General features: G+C 54.5%; 2 protein-coding genes across 2 annotated transcripts; one reads left to right on the plus strand and one right to left on the minus strand.

The window, feature by feature from the left end:
- Positions 1–480: 480 nt before the first annotated feature.
- On the minus strand, positions 481–23,746 carry SH3D21 (SH3 domain containing 21). The gene is made up of 17 exons (XM_055255744.2): positions 23,689–23,746; positions 23,358–23,515; positions 23,208–23,271; positions 22,827–22,945; positions 22,506–22,596; positions 22,295–22,350; positions 22,157–22,202; positions 21,911–22,011; positions 21,645–21,731; positions 20,630–20,672; positions 12,491–12,584; positions 12,343–12,395; positions 12,119–12,213; positions 10,859–11,982; positions 10,708–10,771; positions 8,969–10,630; positions 481–5,013 (listed from the first exon to the last, which is right to left on the minus strand). The coding sequence occupies exons 1-16, from the start codon at positions 23,690–23,692 to the stop codon at positions 10,568–10,570; spliced, it is 2,262 nt and encodes a 753-aa protein (XP_055111719.1). The 5' UTR covers positions 23,693–23,746; the 3' UTR covers positions 481–5,013; positions 8,969–10,567.
- EVA1B (eva-1 homolog B) lies at positions 8,613–9,662 on the plus strand. The gene is made up of 2 exons (XM_055255745.2): positions 8,613–8,698; positions 8,964–9,662. Exons 1-2 carry the CDS (start codon positions 8,632–8,634, stop codon positions 9,398–9,400), a joined length of 504 nt encoding a protein of 167 aa, XP_055111720.1. The 5' UTR covers positions 8,613–8,631; the 3' UTR covers positions 9,401–9,662.
- Positions 23,747–23,830: the final 84 nt, after the last annotated feature.

Consider the following 23,830-nt stretch of genomic DNA (forward strand, 5'->3'; position numbering starts at 1 on the left):
AGAGTAGATTGATAGGCTCCCATGGTGAATGGGGGAGGTGGTTGAGGAAGGAGAGAGACTGCCGGTGGCAAGGACTGCGGGAGAGGGCGTCCCCAGTCCCGTGGGCCTTGTTTAGTGTACAGAAGGCAACCACCGAGTCAGGCGTCCCTGAAACAGAGGAGTCGGAGGCCTAGAGGCCGGAGGGAGCCCTTGGCCCAGCACTGGGTCTTTTGGGAAGACAGAGACGGTCAAGGGTCCCGGTAGATGGCAAGAGTCTCTCTTACCCCTTTGCAGACTATAGTGATGGATGAAGTCACCAACAACGGGAGGGTCCCAGAAATCTTCTGGGTCTTCGGCAGGTTTGGGAAGGGGGAGTTCAGCCAAGGGAAGGGGGGGTGGTGGTTAGGAAAGGGGGAGAAAGGGAGGCCGAACTCTACCACCTTCCTGGGTTTTGGCACCACAATAAAAGGTTAGCCGAGAGAAATGACGAGTAGACCCAAAGACAGGCCAGCAATTTTTATTTGTTCTGCCAGGCTGTTCCTTGACAGGCAAAGGAGGCAGCCTCGCTTACAGACTGCAGCAGGGCTTTACAGGGCGAGGAACTGGGTCGGGGTGTGTGAACCGAGTTGGGGGTGCAGGTGTCTTGACTGCATCCTGGTGATGTTTTTGCCAGCTTTGGTTAGCAGGTGTTCGGACTGCATCCTGGAACTGTTTGCCAGTTCAGCTGAAGTCTTCTGGACAAACAGTTACTGGAAGGGTCAGTGCAGGGTGGCAGTGGGGGTTGCCTCTAGCTCTGGGGATGCTGTCTGGAGGTCACAAAGGACTGTATTGTAAGACCTATGGGAAAGGAGGGGAACTGGTCGGGGTGACCCTAACACTCTGCGCCGGTTATTCTTTCTCGAAGGCTCTTCTGCCAGGTTATTTCCGTGACTCCCTGCCTCATTCAGGTGTCTGCTCAAAATACCACCTCCTCAGAGAGGCCTTCCCTCACCTGTCCACCTGGTCTTCTCTAACCCCTTATTTTTTTTTCATTGTGTTCATCACAACCTGACATATATCCAATTATTGATCATGCCCGTCTCCCCTGTTCAAACGCTGAGCTCCACGAATAAGGGCGGGAATCTTTCCCTTTGTGGCCACTGTGGGGGAAGGGATGAGGGGACTGGTCATCACAATGACTGGCAGTTACAAGGGTGGCGCCAGGGACTCCAGACGGCCCTGGAAGGAAGGCAGATTCTACATCCTGCACAACATAAGTGAAAGGCTTGTTTTTAATTACTACAGCCAAGGCTCTAACTCCATTTTGCATATAAACACAAACAGTGTATGCATTCTAGTATACACTGAATTTTCCAGGAATGCAACTACTGTGTAAAGAGGAGGAAACGTGCACTTCGTGTTCAGAACTTTACCAAATTCATCGTTTCAGACGTTGACACCACCACACTCCAGCGTCAGTCTGTACACAGAGCTGTGACCTCCCCAGCAACTGGGTACTTCACAAACATTATCATTACCTTTTATTTCTTATATATTAATAAGGACAAAAAAAACATTTTTTTTTTTTTTTTTTTTAGACGGAGTCTCGCTCTGTCACCCAGGCTGGAGTGCAGTGGCGCATCTCGGCTCACTGCAAGCTCCGCCTCCCAGGTTCACGCCATTCTCCTGCCTCAGCCGCCCGAGTAGCTGGGACTACAGGTGCCCGCCACCACGCCCGGCTAATTTTTTGTATTTTTAGTAGAGACGGGGTTTCACTGTGTTAGCCAGGATGGTCTCGATCTCCTGACCTCATGATCCGCCCGCCTCGGCCTCCCAAAGTGCTGGGATTACAGGCGTGAGCCACCGTGCCCGGCCTGGATGATTTTTAATTAGATGTAAAGGCTGGCATATTAGCCGTAAATTTTATCTCAGGAGCATAAAGGGAGCAACAGCAAGCATTATGAAAAGGCAGCTTTGGGTCTGAGGGGTGGAGAATCACGGCCTAGAGTTGCCCCGTGGAAAGCGGTGGGGAGCATGGGCTCTGCAGTGCAGTCCAGGCCACTACTTGCAGCCATGTGACTCCACAGGCACGACTTAACCTCGCGGAGCCTCACTTCCTTCTTGGCAAATGTGAGCCATGCTACAAACTGCACAGGATTACTGGGAAGACTGAAGGGCTGGAGTGTGCACAGCATTTGGCAGAGCGCCAGGTGCCAGAAAGGGTACTCAATGTCCCTATTATTGTTTTGTTGTTGTTGCTGTTGTTTTGAGACAGGGTCTTCCTCTGTCACCCAGTCTGGAGTGCAGTGGCACGATCACGGCTCACCGTAGCCTTGATCTCCTGGGCTCAAGCGATCCTCCCACCTTAGCCTCCTGAGTAGCAGGAACTATAGGTGTGTGCCACCGTGTCCAGCTAATTTTTGTGGCTTTCTGTAGAAATGGGGTTTCGCCATGTTGCCCAGGCTGGTCTCAAACTCCTGGACTTAAGTGATCTGCCCACCTTGGCCTCCCAAAGTGCTGGGATTACAGACGTGAGCCACCACACTGGGCCTATTATTGTCCATTTAGCAAAAATTTTTTTTTTTTTTTTGAGACGGAGTCTCGCTCTGTCGCCCAGGCTGGAGTGCAGTGGGGCGATCTCGGCTCACTGCAAGCTCTGCCTCCCGGGTTCACGCCATTCTCCTGCCTCAGCCTCTCCGAGTAGCTGGGACTACAGGCGCCCGCCACCATGCCCGGCTAATTTTTTTTTTGTATTTTTAGTAGAGACGGGGTTTCACCGTGGTCTCAATCTCCTGACCTCGTGATCCGCCCGCCTCGGCCTCCCAAAGTGCTGGGATTACAAGCGTGAGCCACCGCGCCCGGCCCATTTAGCAAATTTTTGCCAGTACCCTCTTTCCAGCAGCCGTCCCGGGTGCTGGGGTCGTGGTGACACTCAAAGGACTCAGGTCCCCGGTGAGTGTCCCTCTTCTCTCCATCCAAGACCTATCCCCGTGGTAGGGTGAGGCCCACGTCAACGGCAGAACAGCCAGGGCCAGACTTCAGTTTGGCCACTGGGGCTGGGAGCAGAGCTGTGCTTGGGTTTGCACTGGGTCCTGAATATGCCAGCACTCCCAAGGCCCCTCCCATAGGCTCTGGATCTCTCAGCACCCCCGACCTTCCATCAAGGCCTGTCCTTCCCATGTTTCATTTTAGGAGTACTCTCTGTGCTTTCCAAGGTGACAAATCTCTAGTCTCACAGGCAGATAGGAGCACAGAGAAGCAGTCAAGAAGTAGGCAGGTGAGCAGACAGCAGATAAGTCCTGGGCAGATAGGCAGCGAGGAGGTAGGGAGGAGATGGGCAGGTGGATAGTCGGGATGAGGGCCAGAATAGCAGGTGACACACCTGCAGAGATCCGAAGCAGGTGGCTGGGCTGACCCATGGACAGGCTGGTAGGCTGGGGAGCAGCAGGCAGTCAAGCAGCTAGGCAGGGGGTAGGGAGGACATGTGGACCATGGGGACAGCCACATTGGCCAAAGGTTTCAGGGACCTTCCCCAGGGCCTCCAGGAGCAGCGCTTCTCAAAACCCTCCAGGACAAGGCTGCTGCTTCTCCCACCTGGCCTGGCTTGGCCACGGCAAGCCCCTGGAGAAGACAGCACTCTGGTTAATGTGCGTCCCTCTCTCTGAAGCGACCAGCAACCATCTCAACCCTCATTCTGCTCCACTAGGGCTGAGTCATACCTGACCCACTCCAAACACATATGTCACATACCAACCCAGACATACTTTTGCCTGCAGGCAGAGATACAGAGAGCTGCGTAGCACAGAGGTGCATGGAAACAGCTGGACAGAAACAGATCCAAAATTTTAGACCGCACATAGAGGAGCACACATGTGGACTCTCACAGACACAGGTATGTGCCACATGAACTGAGGCACTGAGGCACACAACACACGTAGTCATACAAGCACACTGTAGCACACGCCGATATTCCCATGGATGGCAGGCATTAAACATGCTCACGCACTCCCAGCAATGCTGCACATAAATAAGCTACCTGTGCAAACAGTCAGTGACATACACCCCTTGAAGAAATAGGAATACAACCTACAGAAACTCAATATTACTGACGGTCTTCAAATCTCGGCCAAAGCAGTGGGCAAATTCTGGCCTCATCTTCACCTCCCAGCCCAATCACACATGGCTGATCATGTCCCTGTTCTGGCCTGGTTCTCCTTGCTGACTTCACCTCCAGGAGACCCCTCAATGGGCTCGAGCTTCAGACCCTTCTCTCTCTGCCCCGTTACCCCAGATGTTTGGTCTTATCCGCTTCTGGGGTGGTAAATCCCATCTTATGTGGTAAGGACTCTCAAATATCATTTCTAGCCAGATTCCTGGGGGTTCTGCTTGCCTTGCCAACACCTGCACCTGGATATCTAATGGACATCTCAAGTCTAACCTATCTACAGTGAAACTGACTCCCCCCAAACCTGCTTCCCCACATGGGCTTTCCTCAGGTGCCCCAGCCCCATATGAAAGTGTTCTAAACTCCTCTCTCCTCACGTCCAAGTCCAGTGCAGGAACCCCCTTCAGAACACCATCTGAGTCTGAGCCCTCTCGCCTCTCAACCGGCCCCACCCTCACTGGCTTGGACAGCTGCCAGCCTACTCACCACCCTCCCTGCTCCCCTTCTTGCCCACAGTGGCCCACCCTACACTGAGCCACCACAGGGATCTTTCCAAAATGTGTCACGGGACCATGACACTCCCCTGCTCAACGCTCCAGGAGCTCCCCACCACACTTACATTAAAAACCAAGCTCCTGGCCAGGCACGGTGGCTCACACCTGTAATCCCAGCACTTTGGAGGCCAAGGTGGGCAGATCACCTGAGGTCGGAAGTTCGAGACCAGCCTGACCAACATGGAGAAACCCCATCTCTACTAAAAATACAAAATTAGCAGGGTGTGGTTGTGCATGCCTGTAATCCCAGCTACTCGGGAGGCTGCGGCAGGAGAATCGCTTGAATCGGGAGGTAGAGGTTGCAGTGAGCAGAGATCGGCGCCTTTGTACTCCAGCCTGGGCAACAAGAGCGAAACTCCGTTTCAAAAAAAAAAAAAAGGCCGGGCGCGGTGGCTCAAGCCTGTAATCCCAGCACTTTGGGAGGCCGAGGCGGGCGGATCACGAGGTCAGGAGATCGAGACCATCCTGGCTAACATGGTGAAACCCCGTCTCTACTAAAAATACTAAAAATTAGCCGGGCGTGTTGGCGGGCGCCTGTAGTCCCAGCTACTCGGGAGGCTGAGGCAGGAGAATGGCGTGAACCCCAGAGGTGGAGCTTGCAGTGAGCCGTGATCGCACCACTGCACTCCAGCCTGGGGGACAGAGAAAGACTCCGTCTCAAAAAAAATAAATAAATAAAAACAAACAAAAACAAAAACAAAAAAGCTCATCAACAAGGCCAGCGAGTCCCTGCATGGGCAGCCCCTACCACTGTCCCCTGCACCCACACACCATCTGCATGGCTTTCTCCCCTGCACCCACACACCATCTGCATGGCTTTCTCCCCTGCACCCACACACCATCTGCATGGCTTTCTTCCCTGCACCCACACACCATCTGCATGGCTTTCTTCCCTTGGAGGGAGGTATCCCAAGCACGTTCTTACTCCCACCCAGACACTCTCCCCAGATCCTGGCACAGCTGCCCCCTCCTTAGGATTCAGGTCTCACTGTGGATGTCCCTGTGAGAGCCACTCCCAGGTGTTGTCACATTACCCTATCCTGTCATCCCCCCAGCACTTAGAAGCATCTGAGATTATCTTCTATTGTTTCTCCAATTTAGTGTCAGCTCCATGAGGGCAAGGATTTGTGTCAGTTCTGTTTATTGTTAAAACTATCCCTCAGGGCCGGGCGTGGTGGCTCACGCCTGTAATCCCTGCACATTGGGAGGTCAAGGCAGGTGGATCACGAGGTCAGGAGATCAAGACCATCCTGGCTAACATGGTGAAACCCGGTCTTTACTAAAAATATAAAAAATTAGCCAGGCATGGTGGCGGGCGCCTGTAGTCCCAGCTACTTGGGAGGCTGAGGCAGGAGAACGACATGAACCTGGGAGGCGGAGCTTGCAGTGAGCCGAGATCGCGCCACTGCACTCCAGCCTGGGCGACAGAGCAAGACTCCGTCTCAAAAAAAAAACAAAAACAAACTGTCCCTCAGTATTCTCAGGGGATTGGCTCCATGACCTCCCTCCCATAGACACCAAAATCCGAGGATCCTCAAGTCCTTGATGTAAAATAAATTGGTTCAGTATTTGCATTTAACCTATACACATCCTCCTGTATACTTTCAATCATCTCTTGATTACTTGTAATATCTAATATAATGTAGCCGCTATGAAAATATACTATTGGCCGGCACGATGGCTCACACTTGTAATCGCAGCACTTTGGGAGGCTGAGGTGGGTGTATGCTTGAGCCCAGGAGTTCAAGACCAGCCTGGGCAACATGGCAAAACCCCATCTCTACAAAATTTAGCCAGGCATGGTGGTGCACGCCTGTGGTCCCTCCCAGCTACTTGGGAGAATGAGATGGGAGGCTCACTTGAGCCCAGGAGGTAGTAGAGGTTGTGAATGAGCTGAGATAGCACCTCTGCACTCCAGCCTGGGTGACAGAGTGAGACCCTGTCTCAAAGAAAAAAAATTAAATATATCTATTGTTTGGGAGATAATGATAAGAAAAAAGTCTGTACATGTTCAGTACAGATGCAATTTTGGTTCTGAATATTTTTGATGCAAAGTTGGTTAAATCCACAGATGCTGTGGACTAGACTAGGAAGTGCTAGGCATACACAATATTTGTTGACTAGTGGCTGCACAGATTTATATACAGACATACCCGCCCCCACAACAATACTCAAATACATCACATTAATAGACAAATATACAGATGTGGGCAAAAATACCTGCCCGCACACTCACAGAACAGACTAAACAGTCACAAAGACACCCAGGAGTCCCTTTTCCATCCCCATAGGAGTCCGTCCTATTCCTCCCCCATCTAGATCTGCCCTTTACTTGAACCCAGTCTCGGGACTGGGGGAGTAGGGGTCTGCAGCCCGGACAGGGAGAGGGTCGCTGGCCCGCAGGCCTCAGGCAGCGCCTTCAGCTATGTCTGCAATTTCCTCTCCCCCTTTCCTCCTCCTCTCTAAGGCTCCCGCCAAGGCGGCCTCCCCCTCATTCTAGCTCCACGAAGGGAGGGGAGGCCCATGATGGGGGACCCCGGGGAGACAGGGCAGAAAGAAGCCCCCAGCCACACACACTGATCACACACCACATTGCATGCACAAGCCCAGGTGGGAAATGCCTGTGTGAGCACAGGCAGGTTTAGCCTTGGGGTCGGGGGCGGGATGGGGTGGGATCTGCCACAAGCCGCCACAAGCTGCTTGGTGCACAAGAGCGCAGGAGCTGGCAGGCGCAGAGGCCCCGCGCTGGGGTCTGCGAGACTGCTGGCCGGGGCCTGGCTCAAAGCTGGAGTCCAACAATCATTAACCCTGCGTGACTGGACCAGAGCTCGGCCAGGGGACACATTCAAGCCTGGGCCCCGGGAGGAGGGGTGGACAATCCCCTCCCTTCCAGTCCGGCAAGGGTCTGGGGAAGAGAAGCAGCTTTCCCTGGATGGGGCCTCCTAGGAGGGGGAGCGGTGGTTTCGAGCCCAGGCTTTAGGGTCAGAGAGCAGCAGGTTCAAATCTTGACGGTTTTGGTAAAGTCAATTCAATCTCTCCAAGACTCCGTTTATTTGATCTGCGAAGTGGGGATAATGGTACCACGTCGCAGGGTTGTCAGGCGGAGTAAGTGAAAGAACCTGTCCAGGGTTTAGCCCTTGGCCCGCACGCAGGCAGAGCTCCAGCCTCGCTGCGGTTGTTGTTAGTGGCCTGGGGGCGGGTCCCTGCCGCGGCCTCCCCGGCGGTTTCCTGTGGGGGACGGACGGCCCGCGGGCCGGGCTCTCCCTCCTCCCGGCTGCCCGCTCCTCTCCCCTTCCTCTCCCAGCCCTTTTCCTCCCCGCCTCCCCGCCCGCCCCGCCCCGTCCCTCCTCTTTCCTTGGAGGAAACTTTCCGCCCGCTGGTCCCTCGGTCCGTGTCCCGCCCGCGCTGCCGCGGCCTGGGAGCCCAGCGGGGCCGGAGGGGCGGCAGGACAGGAGCGGGCGGGGCGGCCGGGCCCAGTGTATGCGGCCGCGGGACGCGCCGGGGCCGGGCAGCCGGGAAGCGGGGCGCTGACGGTGAGTGGGCCCGGCCCCGGGCCGGTGGGTCCCCGCGGGGCGGCCGGGCGAGGAGAGAGGCGGCTTCCCTTCCCGGAGCCCGCCTGGGGCGTGGAGGCTCAGCGTCCCTATCCTCCATCCCGCCCCGGGACGGCGGAACCGGGCCTCAGCTGGGGACCTCACCAGGGGGCGGGGCCTCCCGCGGTCCCCGGCGCTGCTCCCCGGGCTGGAGGAGCGTCCGCGCCCGGGAGAGGGGTTCCCCCCGGCAGGGCCCCGGGCCGCCACGAAGTTAGGGAAGCGCTCTCTCCAGGGTGGAACCTGGGGCCGCGGCTCCCGGGAGAGAAGCTCCCCGCGGAAGGGGTTGGGGTGGGCTCCAGCCTGGGAGAAGGATCTGACTTTGCTGACCTCGCAGGCTGGCAGAGGAGCTGCCCCCCAGAGCGGCATGGATGCCCCGCGAAGGGACATGGAGTTGCTCAGCAACAGCCTGGCTGCCTACGCGCACATCCGCGGTGAGGGCGGGCGCCGGAAGACTGGGGGCCTGAACCCTTCCCTGACCACCGAACCCTTCCCTGACCACCATCCCCTTCCCTCCCCCAGCGCCTTGTCCGTCCCCTCCGCCCCGCTCCCCGCCCCCTTGCCCGCTGGCGGTTCCCTAATGCCCTTCGAGTAGGGGTTACAGGCCTCGCCCCCACACCTAGAACCTGGGGTCTTTTGGAAGTGGGACAACCCCCACCTGCCCGGGCCCCTCCGTGACCCCCGCCCTGTGCCCCGCAGCCAACCCCGAGAGCTTCGGCCTCTACTTCGTGCTGGGCGTCTGCTTCGGCCTGCTGCTCACCCTCTGCCTGCTCGTCATCAGCATCTCGTGGGCGCCCCGCCCGCGGCCCCGGGGCCCGGCTCAGCGCCGGGACCCCCGCAGCAGCACCCTGGAGCCCGAGGACGACGACGAGGACGAGGAGGACACGGTGACTCGGCTGGGCCCCGACGACACGCTGCCGGGCCCCGAGCTGTCTGCAGAGCCGGACGGGCCCCTCAGCGTCAACGTCTTCACGTCGGCGGAGGAGCTGGAGCGGGCGCAGCGGCTGGAGGAGCGCGAGCGGATCCTGCGGGAGATCTGGCGCACCGGGCAGCCGGACCTGCTGGGCACAGGCACGCTGGGGCCCAGCCCCACGGTCACGGGCGCGGGCACCCTGGGCCGCATGCACTATTACTGATGGGCCCCGGCTCCCGCTGCAAGGCGCTCGGGGTACCGGACCTGCACATGCGCTCAGAGCTGCCCCAGACCTTCGGACTGCCTCGGCCCCTACAGCTCCCAGGTGCTACTGGGCGTGGACCGCCACCCCCTGAGAGGCTCCCTTCCCCAGACCTGCCAGAAGACCCCGGGGGCGGGGAGGGGGGCAGGATGCAGGGTCCCCACTCCCTCTCTGGGGTCGATGAAGAGGTGAAGTGACCAAATGAAAGAAAGCTGCATTCTCAGTAACTCAGTCTCTCCCTCTGTTACTCCTGCCCCCAGCTACCCCCAGGCTCCTGCCACGCAGGGGCCCCAGGGCTGAGGCCCAGCTTGACTCCCTTACCCTAGCTGCACCACCCCCACCCACCAACCCGACGACACAGCACACCTGCCCGCATTCACTTCACAGCCAGCAGAAAGGCAGAAGCCCACAGGCCTGCACCCAGCCTCACACGCAGAGCAAGTGCACGCGCATTCCTTATTCAAAACGCATTCCTTACCGGCAAACGCCTGGGCACACGTCGCCCTGTCCCCACAGTGCCCTGGGTTCATACATTGCAATGATACACACACCAGGCCTCGGGACCCCGACCTCGAGGCTAAGGTGCTACTAGCCCCGGTGTAAGCATGCGTGCTTGGGCTGGGCGGTGGACTTCACGTCTGCGCCGAGGTGCATTCAAGCGAGAGGGCAGGAGTCCCTCTGAGCGGACAGGGAGGCCAGCTGGGAGGGGTCCGAGCTCGCGAGAAGGCCCGCCCGGCTCCTCCCCGGCGCACAGCTGGATTCCGGAATCTAGGCCGGGCGTCAGAGCCCGACCCCGCCTGGGCCCCTCCTGCCCGCCATTTCTCCAGCGCGCGGCTGGAGTCCGAAGGAGACACCCTCCCCCGCCCCTCACCATCCGGTGGATAAAAATAGCCGCGCGCAGGCCTTGGGAACGGTAATGGGAGCCACATGTTGGCCAGATGTGCCTGGGAGGGATCGTCAGGAATGCGGAGGCCCAGGCCCTGCCCCCGCGCAGGCCCCGCCCCCAGCGACCAGACCGGCGTGGCGCCGTGCTGGGCAGAGTTTACTTTCTCCCGTTTCCCAAAGTCGTGTGCAAGGACGTGGGTGGCCCCAGCCAGGTCGGGCCGCAGTCCCTTCCCAGGCCCACCCTCAGTAGGTCTGCGTCTGCGTGTGGATGATGCGCGGGGTCTGGGTCCCCTGCATCACCTGGACCTGGTCGGGAGTGAGGTGGAGACTTTGTCAGGGGGCCACCCACCGCCAGCCCCCTCCCGCCGGGACCCGCGCCTCACCTCCAACCGCCGGCGCTGCTCCTTCTCGCTCTTCAGCTCCTCCCAGATGTCGGTCAGCTTCCTCCTGTGGGCGGAGGCGGAGGTGAGGGGCCGGGCAGGTGAGGGCTAGGGGGGACCCTACCTTCCACAACCCCCGCCACTGCCCACTCACTCCAGCTGCACCCCCATCAGCTCCAGCGCCCTCCTTAGAGACTCCACTTCGCCCCTCAGCGACGTTACATCGACTCCCTCATTCTTCTTTTCCGTGTAGTTTTGCGGGACCAGGGAGGGGAGCGTGAGCGTCTCTTGGGAGTCTGGAGGCGGCTTGATAGGACGTGTTTTTTGGACAAAGGCTCTTTCTATAGGGGGCACCTCCTCTTTTGGAGCCACTTCCTCTTTAGGGGGTAATTCCTCTTTCGGGGTCACCTCCTCTTTGGAAGCCACTCCCTCTTTGGGGAGCACCTCCTCTCTCAGAGGCCTCTCCTCGTTGGGGGGCGCCTCCTCTTCAGGGGTCCTCTCGTCTTTGGAAGGTGCCTCCTCTAGAAGGGTTGTAGCCTCTTCGTGGGGGTGGGGCTTCTCAAGGGCAGGCCTGGACGCTGGCCCACACTTCAACGCAGCCTGGTGTGGGGAGCTGTCCCCTCTAACTGGGGGACATTTCATCTCTCCCAGGCACCTCTCTGAGGAAGGAGGCTGGGGTGGGGGTGCCTCTGGCGTGTGGGCCTCCTCCTGGGATGATGGATCCTCTTTGGCTACAAAGTACTTGACCTTCTGCAGGGCTTCCTCCGAAGAGAAGTGATGGAATTGAATGTCATCTCTGGTGGACACCTCTTCTTCAGAAAGCTCTGGGGTCAAGACCTTTTCTAGGGTGGGGGCCTCATCCCCCAGAGGGGCTATCTTTGGATCAGGGACTTTATCCATAGGTGGGACTTCTAGGGCAGGGGCCTCTTCCACTGAAAAGACCCTCTCGGGAGTGGAGGGTTTGTCCACAGTCAGGGTCTCCTCTGGGATCGTGGAGTTCCCTGGGATAGAGGCCTTGTCCTCCGGAGTCACCATCTTCTCTGGGGTGGGGACTTTGTCAGGAGCTGGGATCTTCCCCGAGGTGGAGTTCCCTGGGACAGAGGACTTGTCCCCTAGAGTGAGGGTCTTCTGTGGGGAGGGGACTTTGTCAGGAGCCGGGATCTTCTTGGAGCTGGGGGTGTTCTCTGGAGGTGGAGGCCTCTCTGGGTTGGCAGTCTTGTCCAGCATGGGGGTTCTCTTCACAGAGGGGGCCTTTGCTGGGCTGCTGTGCTCTTCCTCCTGCCGTGATGGGAGGTGAAGTCTCAGCTGAGGTTGATGAGTCTCCCTTGGCCTGGGAGACTTCACCTGTGCACACCACAGCTGGGAACCAGCCTCTGCCCAGCATCCCCACTCTCCCATGTCTCCCGCCCCTCACCTGACTGGACACAGAGCGTTGCTGGGGAGTCTGGGTTTTGGATCGCTTTCGGCCAGGGTGACACGAACCCCCACTTTGGAAGCCACCACTGGGGCCTAAGAGAGCAGAACCTCAGGGACCCAAGCCTACTCTGACCCTCAGTCTCTTCCCACCTCTGTCCGTCCGCACAGCCACCCCATCCCTGTCCCCCAGTCCTCCCGGCACTGGAGGAAGGCAGCCCTTGCCTGAGTCTTGGGAGGTGAGCTTCTGACTGTCCCTGCTGGGTGTCCGAGATGTCCTGGAACACATCTTCATCAGGCCCTCAGGGTGGGGCACAGGGAGGAGTGTTGCCTCCTACCCTCCTCCTTCCCCCAACCCCATCCTGCTCCTTACTTGGCTTTGCTGGGCCCAGTGGTGGCTGTCGCTAGCTTCTTGACTGTGGGGAGGGATGTTTTGGGCATCAACTTTTTTGGTTCCTTAATAGGAGCTGGGAAGAGAGGAGTGGAACATTCATCCATCTGACAGTCACTGGCCCTGTCTTGTGCTGTGTGCAGGGGACTATGGGCAGGAGGTTAATCTTGTTTGACTATGCGCCACCGTACCCGGCTAATTTTTGTATTATTATTATTATTATTTGAGATAGAGTCTTGCTTCTGTCACCCAGGCTGGAGTGCAGTGGTGCGATCTCGGCCCACTGCAAGCTCTGCCTCCCGGGTTCATGCCATTCTCCTGCCTCAGCCTTCCGAATAGCTGAGATTACAGGTGCCCCCCACCACACCCGGATAATTTCTTTTTGTATTTTTAGTAGAGACGGGGTTTCACTGTGTTAGCCATGATGGTCTCGATCTCCTGATCTCATGATCCGCCTGCCTTGGCCTCCCAAAGTGCTGGGATTACAGGCGTGAGCCACCGCGCCCGGCCCACACTCTTAACATTTCCCAAACCAATCTCTTGCTTCCCAAACCCATGCCCCTTGAACCTACCCCTTTCCCCACGGTCCCCATCTGGCTCATTTACCCACTTGTTTGGATAACAAATGACTCCTTTTATTTCCTTATGAGGCACATCCAAACCATCAGCAAATCCTGTCCACACTACTCTCCAAATATTTCCTGAATTCAATCACTTGTCACCACCTCCACCACTAAGTGCTCTAGATCAAGTCACCACCACCTTCACCTGGACATTCCAACAGCCTCCAACCTGAGTTTTGGCTGTACCCATCCCACCTAGAGTGTGTTCTTCCCACAGCAGCCAGACTGAGCTTGTGTGCCATTGGGGAAGCAGACATAAATACAAGGAGTAAAATACATAGTGTGTTAGAGAGTTACTAAGCGTGACCAACAAGACTAGGCAGAGGGGCTGGGCGCGGTGGCTCACACCTGTAATCCCGGCACTTTGAGAGTCCAAGGTAGGCAGATCACTTGAGGTCAGGAGTTCAAGACCAGCCTGGTCAACACGGTGAAACCCCATCTCTACTAAAAATACAAAAATTAGCCAGGCATGGTGGCGTGCGCCTGTAATCCCAGCTACTCCGGAGGCTGAGGCAGGAAAATTGCTTGAACCCGGGAGGGCAGAGGTTACAGTGAGCCAAGAGTGCGCCACTGTACTCCAGCCTGGGCGACAAGAGTGAAACTCCGTCTCAAAAAAACAAAACAAAACAAAAAAACACTAGGCAGAGGACGGAACCATTTTAAATGGGGTGGCCAGAGAAGGGCACACTAAGGTGACATCAGCATCACCTGAAGGCAGTTACACACAGTGACATTCAGATCCATAGAAAAACAGCCACTCTGGCGTATGCACAAGTGCTGATGTTAACTCCTACATATAATCACACGCAGATAAGTATACAAATCCACAAATCTGACAGTGGGTGGGGGCATGGATCCCACAGCCAGACACCAGGCTCTGAATTTCAGCTCCACTCCTTGCTAGCTGTGTGAGAACTTGCTAAGTGATCTATGCCTCAATGTCCTCATTCATAAAACATGGACAACTAACACACACCTTGTAGGGTGGCTGTGGGGTCTGAGTGACTTTTAATACACGCGAGGTGCTTAGAAGACTGTTTGGCAGCCAGATGGTCAAAGCTCAGTAAATGTTAACTTTGACTTCTTACATTCTTACAGTATGGCTGATTAGGTGCTCTGTAGGGCGCTCCCACTAGGAAGCAATTATATCCTGCTGAGGACACAATTTTGAGGCACCACTGGACTTAAAAGAGGTAAAGGAGGTCTACAAAAGAGAGGACTGGGTCGGGTGCAGTGGCTCACACCTGTAATCCCAGTGCTTTCAGTCCCAGCTACTTGGGGGGCTGAGGCGGGAGAATCCCATGAACCTGGGAGGCGGAGGTTGCAGTGAGCCAAATCATGCCATTGCACTCCAGCCTGGGTAACAAGAGCAAAACTCAGTCTCAAAAAAAAAAAAAAAAAGAACTGAAGCCAGAAAGGAGGAGGGAGGGAGGGCAGCTCTGCTCTGTGGCTCCTGAGCCTGGGCCCTGTGATGTGAAGCTAGGGCCTTGGGCCCTGCTCCCTCAGCTCACCACAGGCCCCAAGCTCAGTACCACACAGCAGTGCCACCTTTCTTCAGGAGGAGCGAAGCAGCTTCTGGTGGGTGGTGTTCTCTGGCTACTGGGAGAAGTAAAAGCAAATTCTCGGCCGGGCGCGGTGGCTCGCGTCTGTAATCCCAACACTTTGGGAGGCCGAGGCAAGTGGATCACCTGAGGTCAGGAGTTCAAGACCAGTCTGGCCAACATGGTGGAACCTCATCTCTACTAAAACTACAAAAATTAGCCAGGCGTGGTGGCGCATGCCTGTAATCCCAGCTACCGGGGAGGCTGAAGCACGAGAATTGCTTGAACCCGGAAGGAGGAGGTTGCAGTGAGCTGAGATCACATCACTGCACTCCAGCCCGGGTGACAGAGCAAGACTTCATCTCAAAAAAAACAAAACAAAACAGAAAATAAAAGCAAATTCTCGCTGGAAGAAGTCTTCTACTAAGGCCTGCAAGAGTCCCACAGATTAAAATCCAGCCATCAGCTCATCAATAAAGGTCATAAAACATGCTAGAGGGCAGGTCACCAAGAATGGAGTCAGCAGACACAACACACAACAGATAGTGGAACTGTCAGGTAGAGAACACCGCATAGTTATGTATAAAATATTTGAAGAAATTCAGGATGTGCATGCAACAAAGGACAATCAGGAATAACCACACAGGTTTGGAAAATTATCACACAGAAAACAGAATTACTAGAGATGAAAAATAGCATTCTTGAAAAAAAATGCAACATAAATCCACTTATTTACATGTATATTGCTTATGTTACCGGTACAGGTTACAGAGCAAACAGAGCCAAAAGGCTAGAGAATTGGTAAACTAGAGGTGCAGTGAGACAAGGAATGAACAGCGTGACAGCAATGTTAGGAGGGAAGAATGACGGAAGCAGGGTTTGGCTCTGGCTGAATGAGGTGGTGTGGGTCACGCCTATAATCCCAGGACTTTGGGAGGCCGAGGTGGGTGGATCACCTGAGGTCAGGAGTTCGAGACCAGCCTGGCCAACATGGTGAAACCCCCTCTCTACAAAAATAAAAACATTAGCTGGGCATGATGGCGGATGCCCGTAATCCCAGCTACTCAGGAGGCCAAGGCGGGAGAATCACTTGAACCTGGGAGGTGGGGGTTGCAGTGAGCTGAGATCATGCCATTACACTCCAGCCTGGGAGACAGAGCGGGACTCCTTCCCCGCTCCCCCCCACCCAAAAAAAAAAGAAAAAGAAAAATCCAACAACCATTTCAATGCTCTGGAAATTATCCAAAGGCATGAGATAATTTGTGAAGGATTTTTTTTTTTTTTTTTTTGAGACAGAGTCTCGCTCTGTCGCCTAGGCTGGAGTGCAGTGGCGCGATCTCGGCTCATTGCAACCTCCACCTCACAGGTTCAAGCGATTCTCGTGCCTCAGCCTCCTAGATAGTTGGCATGACAGGTGCCCGCCACCACGCCCTGCTAATTTTTGTATTTTTTGGTAGAGACGGCGTTTCGTCATGTTGGTCAGGCTGTTCTCAAACTTCTGACCTCAAGCAATCTGCTCGCTTCAGCTTCCCAAAGTGCTGGGATAATTTGCAGAGCATTTTGTATGCTTGATAATGTTCTTGCCTAGGACCGTTTTCATCCCCAGCCCCTCAGCTTGGTCCACATGGATGTTCTGCAGGGTAGGGCAGACTGTGAGGATCAGCAGCTTAACTGGCTAAGTTGAAGGCAGCTCAATTTGAGGTGTAATCTTGGGATTTGACATTGGTTCAAAAGCAGAGCCAGCCAAAAAAGTAGATAAATGGGACTTCATCAAAATTTAAAACTTTTGTACATCAAGGGACACCATTAAGAAAGTGAAAAGACAACCTAAAGAATGAGGCTGAGGTGGGTGGATCACAAGTTCAGGAGTTCGAGACTAGCCTGACCAACATGGCAAAACCCCATCTCTACTAAAAATACAAAAATTAGCCGGTGTGGTGGCACACGCCTGTCATCCTAGCTACTTGGGAGGCTGAGGCAGGAAAATCGCTTGAACCCAGGAGGCGGAGGTTGCAGTGAGCTAAGATCATGCCACTGCACTCCAGCCTGGGTGACAGAGCAAGACTAAAAAAAAAAAAAAGAGAGAGAATGAGAGAAAATATTGCAAACCATATATGCATATGTGATTAGGGACTTTTATCTAGAATATATAGAGAACTCTTCTAACTCAATAGTAAAAAGACAAATAATACAATTTTTTAAATGGGCAAAGGATCCAAACAGACATTTCTCCAAAAGAAATAAGTACACAAAAATATGCTCAGCATCATTAGCCATCAGAGAAATGCAAATCAAAACCACAATGAGATACCACTTCATACCCACTAGGACAGTTTTCATTAAAAAGATAACAAAAACAGCTGAGTGAAGTGCCTCACAACTGTAATCCCAGTATTTTGGGAGGCCAAGGCAGGAGGATCACTTGAGCATAGAAGTTCAACATCAGCCTGGGCAACATAGCAAGACCTTTTCTTTACGAAACTTAAAAACTAGCCAGGTGTGGTGGTGCACTCCTATAGTCCTAGCTACTCGGGAGGCTGAAGTGGGAGGATCACTTGAGGTTTGAGGCAGCTGTGAGCTCCCATTGTGCCACCACACTCCAGCCTAGGCAACACAGCAAGACCCTATCTCTCCAAAATATACTATGAACAACTTTATGCAAATAATTAGAAAACTTACATAAAATAGTTACAAACATGTAACTCCACAACTGATTCAAGAATTTTACCCTGACTTTTCTTTAACTATTAAAGAAATCGAAGAAGTTGTTTGAAATAATCCCATAATGAAAAAAATATGCCGGGCGCGGTGGCTCACACTTGTAATCCCAGCACTTTGGGAGGCCAAGGCGGGCGGATCACGAGGTCAGGAGATCGAGGCCATCCTGGCTAACATGGTGAAACCCCGTCTCTACTAAAAAATACAAAAAATTAGCCGGGCGTGGTGGCGGGCGCCTGTAGTCCCAGCTACTCGGGCAGCTGAGGCAGGAGAATGGTGTGAACCTGGGAGGCGGAGCTTGCGGTGAGCCGAGATTGTGCCACTGCCCCCTGCCTGGGTGACCGAGCGAGACTGCGTCTCAAAAAAAAAAAAGAAAGAAAGAAAAAAATATGGCAAGATGAATTTACAGACAAGTTTTACCAGCTTGCAAGGAAAGATGATTCCCATCTTATTTACTTACTTATTTATTTATTTAGAGACAGAGTCTCGCTGTGTCACCCAGGCTGGAGTGCAGTGACGCGATCTCGTCTCACTGCAACCTCCGCCTCCTGGGTTCAAGCAATTCTCCTGTCTCAGCCTCCCGAGTAGCTGGGACTACAGGCATGTGCCACCATGCCCGGCTAATTTTTTGTATTTTTAGTAGAGACGGAGTTTCAACGTGTTAGCCAAGATGGTCTCGATCTCCTGACCTCATGATCTGCCCACCTCAGCCTCCTAAAGTGCTGGGATTACAGGCGTGAGCCACCATGCCCGGCCCATTCCCATCTTATATAAGATCCACCTGATAGGCCAGGTGTGGTGGCTCACATCTGTAATCCCAGCACTTTGGGAGGCCAAGCCGGGCGGACCACAAAGTCAGGAGTTCAAGACCAGCCTGGCCAACATGGTGAAACCCTGTCTCTACTAAAAATACAGAAAAATTTAGCCGGATGTGGTGGTGCACACCTGTAGTCCCAGCTACTTGGGAGGCTGCAGCAGGAGAATTGCTTGAACCTGGGAGGTGGAGGATGCAGTGAGCTGAGATCGCACCACTGCACTCCAACCCAGGCGACAGAATGAGACTCTGTCTCAAAAGAAAGAAAAAAGAAGAAAAGGGAAAACTAGATTCAAAATCAGGAACATGACAATGATGTTCACCATCACTACTTCTATTTAATATTGAATGAGAGATCCTAATAACTATAATAAATTAATAAAATGAAATTAAAAGGAGTGAAGAGAATGACACAAAAATTATTATCCACAAATGACGTGTCTGTCTTCATAGGAAACTTATAAGAATCTACAAATGAATTACTGGAAATAATCAGAGTTTAGCACCATGGCTGGCTATAAAAACAATATACAAAAATCAATGCATTTCTATATTCCTGCAATAAACAAAAGAATGTCTATTTTTTAAAAGACACAATAAAAACTCTGAGATACCTAAGAATATCTGGGAATAAACCTTATGAAAATTATAGTCTTATGGCCGGGCACGGTGGCTCACGCCTGTAATACCAGCACTTTGGGAGGGTGAGGTGGACGGATCACGAGGTCAGGAGATCAAGACCATCCTGGCTAACATGGTGAAACCCCGTCTCTACTAAAAATACAAAAAATTAGCCGGGCGTGGTAGCGGGCGCCTGTAGTCCCAGCAACTCGGGAGGCTGAGGCAGGAGAATGGCATGAACCTGGGAAGCGGAGCTTGCAGTGAGCCGAGATCGCGCCACTGCACTCCAGCCTGGGTGACAAAGCAAGACTGTCTCAAAAAAAAAAAAAAAAAAAGAAAGAAAATTATAGTTTTATGTATAAAACTAAGCCAGGCACCATGGCTCACACCTCTAATCCCAGCACTTTGGGAGGCCAAGACAGGAGAATTGCTTGAGCCCAGGAGTTCGAGACCAGCCTGGGCAACACAGTGAGGCCCCATCTCTACAAAAAGATTAAAAGATTAGCTAAACATGGTGGCTTGTGCCTGTAGTCCCAGCTACAAGAGAGGCTGAGGTGAAAGAATTGCTTAAGCCCAGGAGGTTGAAGCTGCAATGAACCACAATTGCCACTGTACTCCAACCAGGGCAACAAAGACCCAATGACCCTTTCTCAAAAAAAAAAGAAACCCCCAAAATTGTATAAAACTCACATGGAGAAAATAATAAATGATGCTGGAACAACTCATTGTCCATAGGGAAAAAGGTATAATTGTATCACTCATTAAAATCACTACTACATGAATAAAAGCACCAATATGAAAAGCAACATTTTAAAAGTTTTAGGCCGGGCACGGTGGCTCACACCTGGAATCCCAGCACTTTGGGAGGCTGAGGCAGGCAGATCACGAGGTCAGGAGATTGAGACCATCCTGGCTAACACGGTGAAACCCAGTCTCTACTAAAAATACAAGAAAATAGCCGGGCGTGGTGGCGGGCGCCTGTAGTCCCAGCTACTCGGGAGGCTGAGGCAAAAGAATGGCGTGAACCCAGGAGGCGGAGCTTGCAGTGAGCCGAGATTGCACCACTGTACTCCAGCCTGGGCGACAGTGCAGACTCCATCTAAAAACAATCAATCAATCAAACAAACAACAACAACAAAAATACAGCAAATCTCAGCCAGGCATGGTGGCTCACACCTCTAATCCTAGCACTTTGGGAGGCCAAGGCAGGCGGATTGCCTGAGCTCAGGAGTTCAAGACCAGCCTGGGAAACACAGTGAAACCCCGTCTCTACTAAAATACAAAATATTAGCTGAGCATGGTGGTGGGTGCCTGTAGTCCCAGCTACTCGGGAGGCGGAGGCAGGAGAATCGCTTGAGCCTGGAAGGCGGAGGTTGCAGTGAGGGGAGACATGCCATTGCACTCCAGCCTGGGCAACAGAGCGAGACTCTGTTTCAAAAAAATAAATAAAAAGACATCCCACAGACACACAGACAGAGCTATTCACTGACACATAAGACATGTGAACATACACAGTCTTATATATGAACAGACAGATTCATACGTTTCCTTGCAAAATGAAACAAATCTATACCCACCAATAGCTACATTCTCAAGACACACAGAGAAACATTGACATATTAACACACACACAAACTGACCCACATATTGATTCACATACATTCCTACCCAGCTTTTGACCCACAGGTGAGGGGGCTCCTATAGGGGCATATTGGACCACTGGGGTGCTGTGGGTGTTTATAAGCCACTGGACTGGTGGGTCTCCCAGAGAACACCCCCCAATCCCAGGCTCCCCGGGACTCACCTGATTCCCGAGATACCACTTTCCGTGGGACCAGCTTCTTGATCTATGCAGAAAAGAAGTAAAGGCTGAGCATCCCTAATCTAAAAATCAGAAATCCAAAATGCAGGCCAGGCGTGGTGGCTCACACCTATAATCCCAGCACTTTGGGAGGCCAAGGTGGGTGGATCACTTGAGGACAGAAGTTCAAGACCAGCCTGGCCAACATGGCAAAATCCCGTCTCTACTAAAAATACAAAAATTAGCCAGATGTGGTGGTATGCACGTGTAATCCCAGTTACTCTGGCGGCTGAGGCAGGAGAGTCTCTTGAACCTGAGAGGTGGAGGTTGCAGTGAGTGGCGATCCTGCCGCTGCACTCCAGTCTGCGCAACAGAGAGAGACTCTGTCTCCAAAAAAAAAAAACTAAAATACTCCAAAATCTGAAACTTTTTGAGTGCCAACATAACTCCTTAAGTGGAAAAGGCTACACCCGACCTAACTTATGTGACGGGTCTCAGTCAAAATTTGTTTCATGCACAAAATTATTAAAAATACTGCACAAAATCACCTTCAGGCTATGGTTTAAGGTGTATATGAAACATAAATGAATTCCGTGTTTAGGTTTGGGTCCCACTCCCAAGCTACCTCTTTTTTTTTTTTTTGAGCTAGAGTCTTGCTCTTGTCGTCTAGACTGGAGTGCAATGGCACGATCTCGGCTCACTGCAACCTCCACCACCCTCCTGACTTTGTGATCCATCTGCCTCGGTCTCCCAAAAGTGCTGGGATTACAGGTGTGAGCCACCGTGCCCGGCAGCTATCTCATGTATATGCAAAAATTCCCAAATCCGAAACACTTCTGGTCCCAAGCCTTTTGGATAAGGGATACTCAACTGGTATTAGAATCCAAAAGGTGCCCCCACATGTCTAGGTCCACCCTCATTTAGTGACCCTGCAGCTAGGTCTGGAAAGTGCCATATTCCCCACCTTTGTCCAAAATAGCCTGTCCCCGCCACCTGAGTGTCTTGGCTCTGTACTCACTGGGGGTGGTGGGAGTACGAAGTTGTCTGGAAAAACTCCTCTTCGTCCTTGACACTCTCCTTCCCACCAGCCCTTATCCTCTGTGGTCTGGAAAAGAAACATGCCAGTGGGGAGGTGAGCCAGGTCCCCCAAGGTCCTTTCCGGGGTCCCACTCCTTCTTATAGATATAATTTCAACATTTATTTTAGATTCAGGGGGTACATGTGCAGGTCTACCCTTTCTCAACACCCGCTTTCCTGGGCCCCCCCCCCCTGTTCCTCTCACACCTTGCTGAGTACTTTCACCACGTCTCCCCTCCGCAGCGCCAACTCGTCTGGGGCCTCAGGCTGGTAGTCAAACAGGACCCTGTAGGCCTCAGGGTGGGAGACTGGGAAGAGGTCAGTCCACTGTCCTCTGAAGCCAAGCCTCCCTCATCCATCAGCAGCCCCCACCTCCATCAGCCTAGCTGGCCCACCAAGTCACAACCTTGGGAGTGGCTGAGGGGGTGGGGGACCCTTTGGATGGGTGCTCACCTGTCTGCAGGTAGTCTGGAGGGCTGTCACAGGCCAGGCTGCTCAGCTAGTGGGGGAAGGGGCAGGGAGGAACTAGATGAGCCTCCAACCACCCCAAGAGGAACTCACCACCTCTGTGCCCACTCTGAGCCAACTTACCTTGGGAGGCTGCTGGGGACCAGGGCTGACTAAAGGCATGTCTGGGTTACCAAGGCCTGGTGGGGGACAGTGAGGTTAGGGAAGATGCTAATTCACAGGTTAGGTCATGGGAGAGGGTCAAAGGGGTCACAGGGTCAGGATATGTGAATCACAGGCTCATGCCACTTGGGAGGGTCATTGGAGATTGCGAGTCACAGGGTCGAGGTCTCACTTGGGGGCCCACTGTCCAGCAATTCCACAAAGTTGGATGGGAAGGCTCCCAGCTGCCCATTCTTCTTTCCCAGCCACCAGCCGTCCTCAATCTGGGGAGGGGTGAGACGCAGGGGCATCTGGTTCTGCCCCAAGAGTCCCTAGGATAATCTTCCACCTTTGGTTCTGCCCAAGCGCCCCTTCCTCCCTCCCTCCCTCCCGCGCTTCCCCATATCTGCGCCGTCGCCATTCCCACCGTCCACACCCTCACTTCCCACCCCGCTCACTTGGGAGGCGTGTTCCATCATCTTCCCCCAGACGGTCCCATCACCTCACCCCTCACCTCCTTTATCATTTCCACGATCTCCCCAGCTTGCAGCTTCAGCTCGTCCGCCTGCTCTGGGCTGTAGTTGAAGTTCACTTTGCACCATCTTTGGGGCCTCGGGTGTTTGGCAGGATGACCTAGCACCGGACAAGCGCAGCTGAGCTCCAGCCGGACGCCCCCAGTCAGAGGAGCTGGCGGAAGCGCAAGGCGCGCACGTAGCCTTTGGTACCTCCATCTCCGCCCCAGGGCGGAGCATTGTACTCGAGAACCAATCACAGACCGCAGGGCGGCCCCGAGGCCACGCCCAGAGCCGCGCCCGTCACTAAGAGCCTGAGGCGCCGGGGTCGCACTGGCTCCGCGCGCCCGCCCACCGGCGCCCGTCCCGGCCCTAGCGCTCACCTCGGCGGCGCGCATAGCGCGGCCTCCGCGCCTCTCCGAAGCCCCGCAGGGTCTCTGGGATCTCCTGGGAATCAGGGCACGGGGAAGGCGCTCTCAGCTCCCGGGGGCCGCGCGCTGAGACCCCATAGCCCGCCCCTGGCTCGGCCTCACCTGCACCAGGCGCTCGGGGAAGAGGCCATAGCGGCCCCCAAGTTCTCCGCGAAGCCAGCCCCGCGCGGGCACCCAGCGCACCTGCCGGACCACATCCCCGGGCGCCAGACTCAGCTCGTCCTCCTTCTGCGCGCGGTATCCGGCCAGGACGAGGACTTCTGCGGGCGGAAGACGGGGCCGGCGCGCGGCTCAGAAAGGCCCAGCCGGGGCAGCCTGGCCAGGGCGGGCGTGTCCCCAGGCACCATAGAGGGCAGCGGGGGTCGGGGGTGGTGTGGGCTTTTGCTATGTCCACGGTCGGAGAGAGAGGCCACCTCAAAGCCTCCGCACTTACCCATGGTTTCCGGGGCGCCCTCCAGAGCCTGGCAGCTCCCGCTGACGGCCGAGTACTGGGCCCGCGCAGGGTGCGACCGGAGGCAAGACTGTAAGGTAAAGGAGGCGTAGCCGCCAGCCGATAGGTCGGGCCAGGTGCTGGG

This window comes from Symphalangus syndactylus, chromosome 12 (genome assembly GCF_028878055.3).
Source record: "Symphalangus syndactylus isolate Jambi chromosome 12, NHGRI_mSymSyn1-v2.1_pri, whole genome shotgun sequence".
In the NCBI taxonomy this organism is placed as follows: Eukaryota; Metazoa; Chordata; class Mammalia; order Primates; family Hylobatidae; genus Symphalangus; species Symphalangus syndactylus.